The 17,799-nt window shown below is 39.5% G+C and overlaps 1 protein-coding gene across 1 annotated transcript in view; it reads left to right on the top strand.

The window, feature by feature from the left end:
• The window catches only part of CUBN (cubilin), a 303,548-nt gene that overhangs the window by 257,619 nt on the left and 28,130 nt on the right, over nt 1-17,799 (top strand). The window contains exon 58 of the mRNA XM_004716015.2: nt 12,081-12,289. Coding sequence (XP_004716072.1) covers nt 12,081-12,289 — 209 coding nt within the window. The remainder of the gene's footprint in view (nt 1-12,080; nt 12,290-17,799) is intronic.

Raw genomic sequence — 17,799 nt, 5'->3', positions numbered from 1 at the left:
TTTGTACCTCCAAAACCCAAACCAAACTCACTGTCCGAGTCAGGCCCATAGTCATTGTGCTTCCAAACCCAGTTCTATTACAAAGTGCAGAGAGAGGGAGGGAGAAGATAAGAGGAAAACAAAAGTACAAATATGTATGTCTATATGAATATATGAGAGCCCCCCCCTCCTAGAAAACTCAGACTTTTTTTCAAAGCTATGCATGTAAATTTTTTTTGACAAAGTACTCTCCATTATACTTAATACATTTGTGAAATCCTCGATTCCATTCTTGGAAGCATTTTTCAGACTCATTTGTTTGGATAACTGACAGCACCTCCCCAGTTTTTTCTTCCACTTTTTCTACTTCATCAAATAGCTGTCCTTTCATGTACCTCTTCATTTTTGGAAACAGAAATAAATCGCACAGAGCAAGGTCAGGTGAGTCCGGTGCCTGAGGCAAGAGAGGCATGCTGTTTTTACCAAAAACTGGCACACTGAGATGGTTGCGTGGACAGGGGCATTGTCGTGGTGGCAAAACCCATCCCCCGTCTACCACAAACCAGGCCTTTTTTGTCTCACACTGTTCCTTAGGGTTTCTGAGACCAAATCTTGTGTGTTTGTTTATTTATTTATTTATTTATTTAAAATCATTTTATCGTACAGCTCTTATTACAATCCATACATCCATCCATTGTGTCAAGCACGTTTGTACATTTGTTGCCATCATCTTTCTCCAAACATTTGCTCTCTACTTGAGCCCTTGGTATCAGCTCCTCACTTTTCCCCCTCCTTCCCCGCCCCATCCCTCAGGAAGCCTTGATAATTTATAAATGATTATTGTTTTGTCTTACACTGTCAGAAGTCTGAGAGCAAATCTTTATGGAAATAGCCTCATCTTTCTCTCACAGCGACAGCCTGGGAGACACTGTGGGCAGGTCTGCTTATTCATAGAAAACGCACTGTCAGTCAGAATTGACTGGGTAGCACCCAGCACATACCTGTGAGGGTGCTTCAAAAGTTCACGGAAGAGTGCCATGATAATTACCATTGTTTTTCCACAAATATTTTGAAGTCCTCTCATAGATTTATATTGGCTATGAGTGTGCAATAAAATTTTATATTGTATGTATATGGCGTTGGGGAACACATGTTGCGTCTCTCTTGAAGACATAAGGGACAAGAATTAGCATAGTTGTGCAGAGTCTAATGGCACTGAAAGATCTTGATCATGCAAATGTCTAACGAGATATCTCCGGTCCCAAATGATGGTCTTCAACTTAGTCAAATTCCTTATCGTTATTTATCAAGACACAGGAAGTTGTGTGTGTATTCTTATGACGTAAACTTGCCTTGTTGTTTATTCATTCAGTTTACACCTGGGGAGTCACTAGGATAGGAATGGGCTTCCAGGTCACCTAGCAAGTCTTAAGCAGTAATGCAGAAAGTATTTCCAATCTCCATTACATAATACTTTCACTGGAGTGATAAAGGTTAAAATAACAATAACTCCGTGCTAATCTAATATATCATCAATAGCACATATAAGTTTTCATGTTTTAATTTTTTAAATTTAAAAGCCTTTGAATTATTGATCTGCCTTTATAGACTCATCTTCCACATCTTTTTGACTACAATCTATTTTACTATTCCTAAATAGCACATTATTATAAATCCTACTTTGTCTAAACTGAAAATGTTCAAGCAAAAGAATTTTATGCTCCAGTTGTCAACGTTGAGTAAATAAGATACTCTTCTTTGAATAGCATTCATACACAATATGCATCTTGGATTTTAGAAAGGAGTAGAAACTTTACAAATTTGTAAACTTATAAATTTGTAGAAACTTGTAAATCTGCAGAAATCTAATACTCAGAGATTAATTTTTCTTAAATAACAGCCCTGGCAACATTTATCACTGCAACGTTTTTGCTAAAGAAGAATTTTCCCACTAGAACATTACTCCTTTAAGTAGTGCTTTAAATCCTCTTGTAAAATTTTTGTTGCTGATTATTCACTGTTCCTATATAATCAAATATACCATGCCAGTCAAATAAATTAGCTCTTAAATACAGGTTAGTATGTAGAACCAAACCTATTTTGTCAGTGTACACATACACATATATATACAGAGATATATACATATGCATATATATTTATAAACATATACATAATATATGATAAAGTGGAAACAATTTTATAAAGAAACATTTATACACATACTACAAAGCAATGACCAATCTAACAAAAACTACGCATTTTCTATTGATACTTTAATTGTTTATGTAACCATATTCACCCTCTCCTTACTAAGCAGGACATGAGCTGTTCTTTGGGAATACAAAGATGAATTTAGTACAGTCCCTATCCTTGAAAAGCTCACATTGAACAAGAGGACTCAAAAAATAATTGTAAACCCAGCATGGCAACTGTTTTTTAACAGTAGTATGTACAAAGGGTGGTGGAGGCTTAAAATAACCTGTTAAATCTACACTATACTTCTTGAATTAAATTTGCACTATGTGTTCTGGTCATTGAATACCACTCTTTGTTCATGACTTTACACATGCATATTGGTTATGCTGAATTGTACAGCAGTGGTAGTCAAACCGTCTAGTACTTGTAGAACAACAGACTCATTGACAAAGGAACAGAACTGGGAATCCAGAAATAAAGTCTCTATATAGGCACCACCGATTTCAACATAGGGCTGAAATCCACTAGAAAAGACTAGATATCAATTTGCAGAGAAATAAAACAAGGTCAACATCTCACATCAAAAATAAAAAGAAATAAAAAACCAATATGTCAAAACTAAAATAATAATAAAGATTCTAAAAAAAAATAGAGACAAACTTAAGATCCCTAATTTGTGACAGAGACTATCAAACATTATCAGAAATGTACACTCAGCCAACTAGACAATAGTAACTTCTAAATGTTAAATGAACGTCAAAAGACTTCTCTATGATCATGAAAGAGAACCTAGAGATTGGGATAAAATATTTAGTAACAACAGATCTCATAAGAGACTGATCTCTAAAATTTATAGAAAACTTCAAGACCTCAACAACAAAAGGACCAACAATTCAACTGGAAATGGACAGAGAATATGATTAGACATTTCAGCAAGGAAGACATTCAGATGACAACGTACGTATGAAAAATGCTCACAATCGTTAGCCATTAGAGAGTTTCAAGGCAAACCAACTATGAGGTATCATCTCACCCCAACAATAATAACAACGTTCAATAAGACAGAAAGCGGTGAGTGCCGGTGTGAGTGGGGTGAGATTGGAACTCTCCACTGCTGGTGTAACCACTGTAGAAAACAAAATGCTGCCTCCTTAAGAATTTGGAAATCAAAATACCATTTGTACCAGCAACTGCAGTACTAGCTTTGTATGCTAACAAAATGAGTTAGGTTATGAACAGATATGTGCACACCTATATTCATTGCAGTACTATTTATAAATAGCAAAGAGATGGAAACAACCTTAGTGTGAATCAAGGGAAGAATGGATAAATGAACCACACTATCTATGTGCAATGGAAAACTGTAACATTGAAGAATAATGAAGGATCTGCAAAATTCTTTATGACATGGTTGAGCTTGGAGGATATTAGTTTGGGTTAAGTAAGTCAATCACAAAAGAACCAATACTATATGAGTCCATTAATATAAAAAGTCATGAAAAGGTTTTCACACAAAAAGAAACTTTGATGATTACCAGGAAAGGTTGGGAGGGGTGAGAAAGATGCTAACTAGATCATATCCACTGCCATTAATCTTTCCGAGATTCTATAACTTCACTCTACCAAGGCTCCTGTGTAGTACACCAGACAGGGAGTCAATTTACACAAACTTCCCAGCTGTATCCAAACATTTTGAGAGAATGAGTTGCTTGCACTGCAGGCTCAAGACTCTAATCTCAGAAGAAAGCATTATCCGAAAAATAAAGAAAAAGATTCTATGCCCTACTTTGGTTTAAGTAGTGACTGGGGTCTTCCAAGCTTGTGATCAGTCATCTGAGGTGCAAATACTGGTCTCTCCTTGATCAGAACATAGACTAGTCAAGAAAATCAAATGTGCAAGGGAACGATTAGCCCAAGAGAAATGTCCCAGTCAAAATATCCCAGTCAAACCTCAGCCTTCATGACCCTGAGACTACAGGAACTGGATGCTTCCTGGCTCCTGCCCCCACACTCCCCCCCTCAGAAAGGATCACAGAGGAGATCTTGAGGAGGAGGAAAATGTAGACCCCAAAAACTCAAAATCACAAGACTAGCTGTACATATTGGAGAAAGACTGGTACGATCTTTGAGACGCAGTCCTTTAGACACCCTTCAAACAGGACAGAGTTCCAAACTGAACTCACCCCAATGACTCAACTTTCAACCAAACAATAGGCAGGCATCGAAGGGGATCAGTAACACCGGGAAGATACTCGCTCCATAGAAAAACCAAGCATATGAAATCGAAACGGCAGCCATTGCTCATGGGTAAACTCAGTGGCGAGAAGAAATGGAAAAGAAGGATCCATGGAAACAGTAAATACAGTGGGAAGAGTGTTAGATCATGATAGGGATTACAGTCAGTGTCTTGAAATGTATTTGGATGGTAAACCAATTTTTTGGACAATTTCACTCAAAGTTGGCAAAAAGAAGAAGACATTATTGGTTATTGTCATGAGCGTAATCAGCACTCACATGCTCCAGGGTTTAGCAGTCCCAGAGAAAGACCAAAATTGATGTCAGAAGACATCTTGAACATAGAAAAGCTGTAGGTGAATGAAGCCATGGTGACGTGAAAGGGCTGAACAGAACATTTCAAAGGGCAGTTTGAGATGACAAAGTATTACGGTGACATGGGAGTTAGACAAACAAGAGAATATTCTCCACATTTCTCAAGCTGGAAGAGCTGAAGACAAAAATCAAACCTTAACTTGCAATAATGGATTTTTTGAACCAAAAAGCAGTTTGAAACCAGCAGCAGCTTCATGGGAGAAAAATGAGGCTTTTTACTCCTGTAAAGAGAAGGCCCCTATGGATTTCTGAGACTATAACTATTTCCCAGAGTAGAAAGCCTCATCTTTTCCATACAGAGCAGCTGGTGGCTTCGAACTGCAGCTCAACATGCTACCACTACACCACCGGGGCTCCTGCAGCTGTAGAGTAACTCTTACTATTGGGGAACAAGATTGAAGAAGGATTCTGCCTGTGTTCTGTTTGTCAGGAGGAGGGTTTGTGCCTTCCATGTGATTTTAGCCTAGGCTTGTTTTGGTGTACCAAATTTTTGATAGTGATGTGAAACTTATACATACATTTGCGGAAGAATTGGTATCATTATACTGTGTTTACTATGTCACAGTTCTTGAACATGATCTCAATTTATTTAGATTTTCCTTGAATTCTTTCATAATTTTCCAGTTACACTGTACATATTTCATTAAGGAAACACACCTAAGTGTTTTGTTTTCTTTGGAGGGATTATGAGTGGTATTGCATTCTAATTTTATTGTTTACATATTCATTGTTACTATAGACCGAAATATTGATTTTTTTGGCATATGTTATTCTTATATCCTGAGACATTTTTGAACTCCAAATTGATATGTTTTTTTAAAAAATCATTTTATTGGGGGCTCTTGCAGCTCTTATCCCAATCCACAGATTTCGGGAGGTTTTAATGTAGATTTCTTGCAATTATCTACATGGGTAATCAAGTTTCCTTCCATTTTATTTTTTCCTTACAAGTCTATATGATTTTCTTTTTGGCTATACACACTGATGAGAATTTTCAATAGTGTGCTGAATAAGATTGTTGAGAGCAAATATCCTTGCTTTATCCCTGATCTTAGGAGGAAAGCATTAGATTCTTCTCCATTAAGTATGATATGAGCTACATAGTATTTATAGATACTCCTTATCAAGTTTGTGCTATTCCTTTCTATTCCTAGTTTGCTGAGAGATATCAGCAGGAGTGTGTTAGATTTTGCAAAATACTTTTTTGCATCAATTGATGCGATCGTATAATTTTTCTTAAAAAATCATTTTTTAATTTCAAAGTTGATGAGAATGGTTTTCCTGAATTGCCCTTGGATTAATGGTGCATGTATAAGGTGTTTTCAGTGATACCAAAATAATGCAAAACAGAGAGCAGTAATACAGCTTCCCGCGCTCTGTGTTCTTTATATCTTGTTTAGCTCTGTGGGCTCTGGCTTCTTCTTTGCTGCTGCATTTCCATTCTTTTGTTAAATGACTTGTCTTTTAGAATTTTGTTAAAGGCACCACAAAGTCTACATTATGTTATAGCTGAGTGAGCCACGTTGAGAGAAGCCTCTGGGGAAACAAATCATGTTGTGAAAATGAGTAGCGTATTTCTCATGCAACGACAAAGATCACACCTACCCTACATCCGTGTCTGAGCACTGGTGGTGGTGGTGGTGGTTGCCGTCCAGGCGATTCTGACCCAGAGAAGTCTCTGTGACTGAGAACTGCCCCGGGGTTTCCGACGCTGTAACATTGAGGGGAAGCAGATGGCCGGTCTGGAGCTGAGCACAGACTAATAAATAATATTTATTTTTAGAGACAAGAGACAAAACAGTATTTTTTGAAACTTGGGTCACTGTTTTAAATGACATCACTCGGTCGGATCCGTTGTTTGCGGCTCCTTTGAAAACCGCAGTATTCTCAAATGAGGTTTATTCAAATAACAATTAGGAAGAGGTAGCCCTGTATATCCCTGGGTGGTTGAAATGCTTGGTGCACTCACCTTTGCCTAAGGCCCTGGCTTTAAACAGCTCTGTGTTCCTGTGCTTCGCTGCTTTCTTCATGCCCACCGAGGATCGCAGATGGCTGACTGGGGCCCTGGAAAATGCCGATCATAAGTCCCGTGAGCTCCCCACCATCTGTCTGAGTAACGTTTGTCCAGACACTAATGGAGATACCATCCAGGAGACCTCAGTAACTCCAGCTACGTGTAAGGTCAGCCACAATTTATCTGACTCCACTCACACCTTTCAGATGCCTTCTCTGAGATAATGTGACTAGTTCTTACTTGATCAGATTTACCCTGGCTTATGCTTCCTTCTGAAGTTTCATAAGTGGAAGGGAAATAATGTAGGATTCAGTTACTGATTTTTAATTAAGTAATTCTGGACCCAGATGTACAGCTTTTTAGGGGTTTCTGTTTCCAATATTTTTTTAGTCCCAAACGGACTCATTTAAAAAAAAAAATAGCTCTTTTGTGTGGCGTTTTTTCAATGTGGAGAAGAGGGTTAGAGTGACATTTGTTCTTGGGCACAGGGCATGTCATTAGACCGCCTGTAAGATACAGCTGCCGACGCGAGCTGACTGGTGAAGTCAGTGCTGATGGATGGGATGTGTCGGCGTGATAGAGAAATGTGTAGTAACTAGGAAGATGATGGATTTATCGTGCTCAACAACAAACCAAGGTTAACATGTCCTACCAGTACACACACACACACACACACACACACACACACACAAATAAATCATTTATTATGAATGGAAGGTATTTATTTCTCTGGTTATTTCTATACCTGTGAAATATGAAAACAGCTTTTTTTTTTGGGGGGGGGGGAGTAACCCCCCCAAACTTCCTTTGCTAATATTCATCTTCACATTTTCCCAGTGATGTATGTTGACATTGCTATTTTGCTTTATGAAGAACTGAGCCATTGAAAAATGTGTGAACATTGCATTAGGGGAATGAGAGCAATTATAACCCTTTTCTGACTCACACAAACTCCCATTAATTCATATATTTATTCAATATTCATTTGAATATTTTGGCGAGGATTATTTAATGATATCACTGGCTCTCTGTAGTATTAAGTTAAATGTGGGGGGGGGGAGTGAGGTGCCAACCCCCACAGCTAGTACTACCTACACCCGTAAGCACAATTGTATGGTTGAGATATATATGTATTATATTAAAATCATCGAGAGCATGAGAGTTAGAGATTGGAATAAATGGAGTCAGACACAATTCATGGTAGCATTGCTCATCTCCGCCCTGCCTGGTGGTCCTCGTGGGGGGAACCCGGCTACGAGAGCAGGAGCAGCTTCGGGGACCAAGAACCGGGGAGCCTCTCCTGGCCCGAGAGCCAGAGAGGGCCCTGGGAATCGGGGAGAGCCTCCCGGGCTCCGGAGGGAGCTTTGGGTCTGGGGACTGGGGAGAGCTCCCAGGCTGCAGGGACCAAGGAGAACCTCTTCTTTATTGCTAACCCAGCATTATATCACTTTAGGGGGACCTCATTACAGAATCACACATCACAGGAAGGGGCAATACAATAGGCATACACATTGTAGGAAGGGGATCTATGATAGGTATAAGCGCAACAGGTAGGGATGAGCTAGGGGTGTGCCTATAAGAATGGGAAGGCCTAGGGGTATACACATGACAAGATGGGTTGACCCTAGATTCATAATGGCAGCCTAACCTTGGTCATCCTTGGGCGGGTTTGACCTCTCTGGTGTCTCCTACAAGGAAACAGACAACTACTATCCTTATCAGAAGGGAGTGGGCCCTACTTGTGGGATAAACAGTGGTATCTACTTGGTCTAGACAGCTGATAACTGTCAGGGAGAATGACCCCCAATCCACTCCTGATGACCTCCAAGTGTACAGTCATTCTCAAGCAGCTAAGTCTGGCATATGTTTGGGGGAGACAGCTTGAGAGAAATCCTTCTGTTTCCCACAGGTCTCCATGTTCACTTCTTCTCTGTACAGTGTCCCTGGGTCTCCTTCAGGGGTGGTTTCAGGAAGGCTTCAGATGGTACACTTGGTGCTAATCAAGTCCCTGAAAAACAAAAGGCATGCTGTTTTCACATAACCTAGGCACTACTCCTGGACACTGGAAATCATCTCTAGATCACTTGAGGTTCTTGGCTTCAATAAAGATACACAGTTTTGGAGACTAAGGAGCACTTCTACTCTGTCCTATAGGGTCTCTCTCGGCAGAACCACTGGACAGCAGTGGGTTAGTAGTTACTCAGTTATACTACTTAGAATGCCTAAGACCGTGCAAATGCTCTGTATGTAGCACTGCCTGTTCTTTCTTGGCCTCTGATGCGGTGCTTTGACTACTTTATTGCTCCCTCCACTCCAACCCCACCTCCAATATTCTCTATTTACTTTTGGTTGATTTTGTGGATGGGGGCGGCGGCAATATTTTATGAACTAAACAATGTGCTTTCTTTCATAAGCCAAACAAGCTCTTTGCGTGTGCATCTTGGTGTGCTATAACCACAATAATCCTGTGTAACAAACCATCCAGAATTCAGCGGCTTACATAACTACAGCATCTCTTCTGATCACTTAGGATCTGCAGACTGGCTGGCCTGCTTCTGCTCCATTCAGGCAGCAGGTTGGATTTGTTCAGGGCGGCTCCACAAGGTGGATTAGGACTTACCTGGGCCAGGATCTCTCCGGGCACAAATGGCCAAGCCAACCCCCTCAATCACACTTAAGACCTCTGCGTGCTTTATGACTCCTTATAGTCCATTGTCCGAAGCAGGCCATGAAAAGGACGCGCAAACACTCAGTGGCATGCTAGGGCACTGCGAAGAGACTGAGTGGAGACAGGTGGGTGTGAGGAATTAAAAACCATCTCATCTAGCCCTCAATCTTGGGCAACCCACGCCCAAAGTGTAAGGAGACTTATTCTGGGGTTCTCTGGAAAGAGGATGGTTGTATCTTAGGACATCACCATCATTACTCGTACTATTATAATTTCTGCACGATGTAGTACTCCGTATGCCCAATTTTAATGGTCATTTGGCCTCTATTATTTATTAGTAAGTATTAATAAATAGTGATAACATATATATACCTATATACTCGAGTATAAGCTGAGTTTTCTTCAGCACATTTTAATGCAGTTTTTGTGGTAAAATTAGGTGCCTTGGCTGATAGCTGGGTCGGCTTATACGTGAGTATATACAGCAGGTTGAATTTGCTTAAATAACATTTAATTTCTGAAAGTGATTGCATGTATGGAATAATGCTTAGTAATATCATTTTCAACTCTTCATTGTCTCTTGTTACTTCTAGATAATAATATCTTCCTAACTGCTCTCATCCCCTCTTTGTTCTTTGAGATGTAAAATGCTGCTTGCAGATTAATTTTTAGCTCAGCCTTAATTAGAAAGTACACTTTGATCCTACTACTCTCGAGGCAGGGACAGGAGTTTTCAAAGGGGTCTCAATCCTCCACGTTATTTGTAATGTGACGGTGAGATGCCTGTGCAGAGTGACACGACCCTATTTTTCTAATCTGCCTTCTCATTATTCTCCTTCGAGTGCCACGCTATTTCCTTAAATGACATTAACCTTTCTCACAGGGATAATATTAATTCCTATCCATTAATCTTTGGTTGTGATTCGTTCAGTTTAGAATCATCAGCATTCATCCTATTTCTGGAGCCGCATCAACTGAATTAATCTCCACTCCTTATGAATTTCATATGACCGTTCCTGTAGCTTTGGGGCACTTAGATCCTATATTGTGTCATCACCATTAGTTATCTATGTCTTGTCACCGTAAATGGACTACCTGATTAATCTTTCTTTCCATGTCAACACTGAGAATTGTACTTTGAATATTTGGGAGGAAATACTGAGCACACAAAGAATGTAGCCATACATCCATACCCTAAGTCATTGTTCTGATTGGCTAGGGATTTCAGTAAGCTAACGTCGTCTCCTGAAATTACAGTCCATTCACATCGGAATAAAAGCTATGCAGTCATGCGCTATCCTTTTCACATCTTTTTCTAATGAGCAGAATTATTACCAATAGGGGGTGCCCCACTGTGCACAGCATAGAGTTCACAGTATGATTTGTCTTACGGCTATATCAGAGCCTGGACTTCTGGATGCATTTCACCTCCAGGAAATGCCTGACTGTGCAAATGCTCTATGTACTACTCAAGCACTCTGACTTAGAAGCTATGACCAAAGCAGCTTATTGACTAAAGCAATATATACATTTAATATTCAAGGGGTCTGGAGTCAGTGCTGAGGAGGGCAGCCACTGTTTGCATTGCCTTCCAGGATCGAAATGCCAAGCCGTAGTGCCCCTAAGGTTGAAAGCAGCTCTGTCCTTATTAAAATAAATAGATGGAATGAGACAGGTAGACAGGAGGCCAATGCCTTTGAAATAGGATTGGCCTGTCTATGTATAGAACTACATAGTTGCTCTCTATGACCAATGGATTGAGTACCTGTCTAATTCCTCTTCCCACTTTGAACTCTTCCGGAGTTCACTCCATAAGTCTGGCTTCTCTCCTGGTCTTCTTACTCCACTGCCACTGGAGAAAACAAAATCAAAGGACACCCTATGTGCTGATGACTGCTCCAGTTCTCCTTCACAGCACAGCTCTTCTCCCTCTTGAGAGCGTTTCCTGTCACTTTTGGTAATTTTATTCAGAATTTCAGTGTGTTGGGGTTTTTAAAATCTCAAATTTAGTAGACTATTTTCTCTATGCCCTCCCCCTAAAACAGCTCCCCCGGCCCTGCCCACTTTTATTTGGAAAAGAGAAAAATTAAGAACGTGGTCTTGGATGAACTGCGCTGCCATGTTAAATGCCCCTTGAGCACCTTCTACCAGGGTGTTTAAAAAAAATCACTTTTTCTAGCGAGTGACACAAATTCTTCACAAATTCAGTTTTCAGTCTGGTCGTGTTCATAAATATAGACAGGTTCATATTTTCCAACTCTTACGTATGCACGGACTTTATGTCATATTGGATTTTTCAAGGCCAGAAAAAGCTTTAATAAATTGCATCAGCATTTCTCAAAAGGCCTATCACTACACATCTTTTTAAAGTGACTGTGTGGATGAACTGGGGACAGCTGAAGTGCTGGAGAAAGGAGTGGAGAGGAAGAAGTCACGAAGAATCCAGAGCGAGTGGAAGCAACATGCACATACGTCCATTGGAGCCAGTGATGGATCTGTGACTGTGCATAAAGGAGTAGCAGAAATATAAGACAGATTTTTTTAACCCGACATGTATAATGGAAATATATCCCGTTTGCTCTGTACATTGACGTGTCTTTTGTTTTGACGCAGGCCCTCAGCAAGGATGTGGAGGTTACCTGACAGGTTCAAACCAAACCTTTGCCTCTCCTGATTCCGATTCAAATGGACGCTATGACAAGAATTTAAACTGTGCGTGGTTCATAAGTGCACCTATAAACAAATTAATTAAGCTCACCTTCAATACATTTACTCTGGAGGCTGCAAGTGTTTCCCAAAGATGTGTTTATGATTATGTAAAGGTAAGGTTATTATATTTCACATATCTACTCATCACAGACTTTAATTATAATGTATTCCACGATACCATATCAGATAAAAATTGTAATATTTGCTTTTAAAATGGCCTATTTTCAAAGATGTTGCGTATAGTACCATAGATGCTCTGTCTCTCTGTCAAATGACTGCAGAATATCATGACCTTCTGACCTTAGCTTTAAGTATGCCTGCTCGTCCATCATAGCTCTGTCCATAGACTATCTATGGGAGGGAGGGTTATGTGGAGATGACCTTGGTCATTCAAATAAATGACCATATATCTATGATGAATATAGCCACAAGAAGTTTACCTGTTTCATGAATTTATATTTTCACGTCTTACATGACCTTCTATGCTTCTATCTTAGTATGAAAGGCTCACAGTAAATGAAGAAACCTCTCTAGTCAAGTTTTTTATTTTAACTTACTAATTTCTCACTTTGTGATTTAGGTGAAAGTTTACTGAGTAAATGGGTTTCCCATCCACAAATTCATGTGTTCTGTGTCATGTCATTGATACAACCCCTCCAATATCCTGGCACCTTCCCATTGTCTTCTTGTGTTTCCCGTTTTCATTTCTCTCTCTTCCCTGTCCCTTCCTGCCTTGTGAACTTTACCCCCGGCCAGATGCTTCCCTTCGGACCTCATATGGTTGATTGTTCTAAGGTGGGCCTATGTCCCCGGCGTTGGTGGTCACCGTAGAGGTCAGTTTATTGTTTGGAGAAGCTTGAGTCATGGGAACCGTTTCCCTGCATCTCTGATTGCCTTCGCTCTTCTTTGGTGCACACAGTGCAAGACCAGATGGCCACACAAGCTGGTAAGGCTCAGTCATGCTACATCCAAAGTAGGATGTAGAACATTGTCTTTGTGGCCTGTGTTGTGTCAATTGACCTTAAGTTCCCCCAAGACTAGGGTCCTGAGTCTCGACCCAGCAACTCATTCCTGTGGTGTGTAGTTACGGCTTAAAACGTTTTCATGACTTTTCACCTTCGTGCTGTACTGTATATCCATAGATAGGTTTGCAGCACATATAACTACTATATACATAGAAATACCCTTTGTCAAATCTGTATATGTTCACAGTAAAGTCCCATTCTTCCTGGACCGGTTCAGCTTGTGTGTCTATGCATGTACTTAGGGATTATTAGAATGAGTGTGCTGTCTTTAACTCATATTCCACTCAGCGTATTCCTCTGCCTTCATCATTTTTTGCTGACTTCCTTTATTGTCTGTTGCCTTCCCCTTCATCCAGGTTAATGGGGTCAACCTTCTAGTGATTTACTCTCCCTTTCTTTCTCACCCCTGATAACTTCAAAAAATGTTTCTTTTTATGTGAAAACTTCTTCTTGGCTTTTTATGATAGTGATCTGATATGTGATACCTGTCCTTAGTTCACTCAGAATGTCCTGCAGGGTCCTCCATGTTATGAGGTGTTCCACAGGCTCAGGGTTATTCTTTAACGCTGTGTAGTATTCCAGTGTGTGGGTGTGCTGTGGTTGGCTGCTCTGGTCACTCACTGAGGGGCATTTAGGTTGTTCCCATACTATGGTGACTATTCACGTTTTAAAATTTTTATGTTACATCATTTATTTTATTAGACACGATGATTTCAAAATACAAGTGTTAACACTAAAATCAGTCCTTACCCATAGAAATGCTATGACACAATTTGGGAGGGAAATTAGCAAGCATAGCAAGATCTCTGTTCATGAGGGGGTGAGACCTCTGCAAGTATGGAGGATGAATCTGGCTGGGAAAATCAGGAATGACACATAGAAACCAACAATAAACATTTTAGAAGCGTTAGTATGTAAATACTAGCTGATGTATTAGATACAAGCTTGAAGCAATGTGAATGTTTAATCAGAAGACAGTGCAGAGTTATAGTCCCAGAAACCAATAGCAGCCATTCTAACTTATCCTATTGGGTCATTATAAAAGAGTGAAAAGGCTAGGGGATCTGGTTGGGGAGTGAGGGGATCAAGGGGAGCTGATATCAAAGAAAGGAAATGTTTTAAAACTGATGGTGGCAGGAATTGTACAATTATGCCTGATCTAATTGAATTATGGAATGTTACAATATCTGTAAGAGCTCCCAGTAAAATGTAAAAAAAAAAAGAGAAAATAAAACCAGAGAGGCAGTAAAAGGACTTTACTTACATCGGGAAGAACAATTCTTTGAGAAAGTCATTGTTGAGCTAAAAAGCTCGACCTTGACTCAGAAAACAGAAAAGGAAACAGAATCAAGTCAGAGAGAGAGAGAGAGAGCAGGAACAATGTATAACTGAAGTCAGGAGAAGATTCTTTTATAAAGGTTGCGTGGTCAATACTATTAAATTGTAAATGAAGGACCAAGAAAGGTTAAGACCAAGAAAAACTCATTATATTCTCTGGCAACCATTCTAATAAAGTATTGGGGCAAAAGTCAGACTAGAGGGAGTTCATGAAAGATTAGAGATAACGAGGCATGTCAATGCAGGTTGAAGTCTCCTTTTCTAAAACACAACCAAAATGAGCAGAGCGGCAGTAAAACGGCTACTCAAAACTATTCAAGAGCTTCCCTGTTTTCACAGAAATAGAATAAGCTTAAGAGACAGGCAGTTTAGGAATTCAATCCTTATTTTACCAAGAGATAACTGTCCTAACCACCCTGAGTCTTAGCTACTTTGTTTTTTTATTTAAGTCACATAACATATGTCCCGTGTGAGGCTGTGTTAGGACCACACTAAGGTACACCAGCGGGCTGAGTGCCGTGGCAGACACGGTGTTTGTAAACAAAGACGCAGCATTTGTAAACAAAGTTTCTGCCTTCTCTTTTTTTAGAGTGGTCCCAGAGGTTACGAAATTTCTGCTTCTAGGCATTTTAAAAACAATTCATTTACAGTTAGATTATGATACCTTTAAATTCATGTAAAGTGTCTTGGGTGTGCAGGAATGTCGATTAGATTTATTTATGCTCAAGATCCATTTCCATGAGTGTGATTTGATGTCATTAAATTCACTAGTAAGTTCCTGAATTTTTTCAAGGCATTGAGGAGAGACACAGCACATCAAAACCAAGGAATTGCTCTCCAGCTCCTGAATAAAATACAACACCTCCCACCCCACCCCCAGCCCCCAAGAAAGTCTGTTCAGATCCACTGTTCCTTTCTCTTGGGAAAAATAATTTTCCTAAATTGGCCACTTTTCCAACTTGTACTAAAGTGACAGATGTCAGGACCGTCCTTGGAATGTGGATTTTAGAGGTATTTTTATTAAAAAGATTACCTAGTGATAAGTGAGATATTTGACTCCTTTCAGATTATTCCTTAGATATGATGGAATTACTTTCAGGAAAGCTAATTTTATTTAATTAAATTCTACAAGTGAAAACATGACGATTCTATTCATCATTCTTAATTTTATTACCATCTTTTGGAAAGGCTTGAGTTGGAGAGTTATTAAAGTTAATTAAAGTAACTATAGTATTTAGTGAAATATACATTTCACTAGAACAATTTAATGTTGAAATTAATGCCACTTACACCACCCCATAATAAGCTGCTTGGCATTATTGTGTGCCAGGCATTGTACCTGGCACTGGAATGTTAAAGATACAGGCCCTCAGGGAGCTGTCAGTTATGTGGAAGAGATGGCCCTGGAAGCACATCCCTCACTGTGCCACATGACAGGGATGGCCCCCGATGAGCAGTGCAGAACAATAGAATGGAAGATGGCAGGGCATGACTGACCCCTTTGGGGGTTTAGGAAGGGCTTCCGAGAATGGATAGCTGGGTTGGGTTTTTAAAAGTAAATGGAAATTTACTCCCAAGATTCATGTCAATGCATGTGTTTTGATAATTTACACAGGAAACAATTTTCCTTTGCAAAATTTGTAGGAGGCTACCAAAAACTTGCTTCCTTCAAGGGACTGGACACTGAGAAGAAAGAGAGAAGGGGGGCGGGGGGTGGTGGGGGTTGGCTACCTAATTTAGGAAGCCAGCTTGTCAGCACCAGTTCCACAGTCAGCTCAGTCATTCCTGCAGTGAGCAGTCAGTGAGGTGTCAGGGAAGGTTCACACGTGTGGCTCTCCTAGAAAGATGATTCCCTCCTAACATTTCCCAGCTTTGTTTCTTAGCACAATCAAGCCTAATGCCCCTTTTAATCATCAATATTTTTGTAGTTCTTTATTTACTCTATAATAAAACCTACCGATATATGTCATTTCAACAAATTCAACAGAATATACTAAATGACATAAAAAGGAAAGTTCATACAAAAGTATGCATTTCGATATGTAAATAAATACTCTGACACAACTTCACATTTCTCCCACTAATACATGGTGGATATAAAATCCAAATTTGGAAAAATCTGGATAGGTTTTATACAGAACTCACATGCCAACAGCAGCATCACCAGCTGCAATTTCCAAAAGGATGGGAAGACTCAAAGGACAGTCTTGCCGTGTTTTTATCTTGAGAAGTGGCTGGCAGGGTTGAATCGCTGACCTTGTGGTTAGCAGCACAATGTGTAATCGCTATGCCATCGGAGCTCAGGAACATCTATAATATGTGCTGTGAAATAGTACATTATGTGATTTGGGTGTTGTGAGAACCATAGATTATATTCAGCTCATTTATAATCCACCAAATTATGAGTGAGCTTCATTGTTAAATTTATCTTTTTAAAAAAAATCATTTTATTAGGGGCGCATACAACTCTTATCACAATCCATACACACATCAATTGTGTAAAGCGCATTTGTACATTCGTTGCCCTCATCATTCACAAAACATTAAGTCAGATTTGTACCTAAGTGGGACCGGTTAAAATGGATCATATCTAATGTGAGTCAATTATTTGTCTCAGTATAGCTTATATGCTGTAACTTTCTATCGTAAAGATTAAAGAAATACAGCCAGATAAACTAAAATCTCTTTAACAAAATAATATAGTAAGTAAAAATAATGTTTTGATGCACAGCATAGAGTATTGCCTGTTTGTTATGATAAATTATTGTATTATTTACCTCATGTTTTAAATATAGGCTTTATAGCCCCAACATTGCCCTAACAGAAGTTAGTTTTACAGGAAAAACTTTCAAAGTAATTGCATTCCTGAGTGTTCTGTACATATAAAAATTGTACAAATACATTTTTTGTGTTCGTAGACTAGATTTAGGTTCTGAGATAATAAAAGTACATGAATGTTTGCCAGGACATTCAAAAGTTATACAAGACATAGTGTATAGGGAACTGTATAGGATTGGATTCTCCACTAAATGCCAGTTATAACCCCAAATCATTATGATGACCCAAGACACCACACCTTTGAAACACTTTTGATATGCTGATTGCATTGTTTGCTAGCACTTCTCTATGAGATGGTCCCTGCTGAGAACTTCTGTCTTAACCAATTGACACTCAGTGTGTGGTCAGCTACTGGGAGCTGTCAATCTTTCCTCCCCTTCCCCCTCCCCCCAGACCCTTGATAATTTATATATTATCATATC

Source organism: Echinops telfairi, unplaced genomic scaffold (assembly GCF_000313985.2).
Source record: "Echinops telfairi isolate 266 unplaced genomic scaffold, ASM31398v2 ScPeMD7_7473;HRSCAF=8511, whole genome shotgun sequence".
Taxonomy (NCBI): Eukaryota; Metazoa; Chordata; class Mammalia; order Afrosoricida; family Tenrecidae; genus Echinops; species Echinops telfairi.
This window is presented reverse-complemented; position numbering and strand designations above follow the sequence as displayed.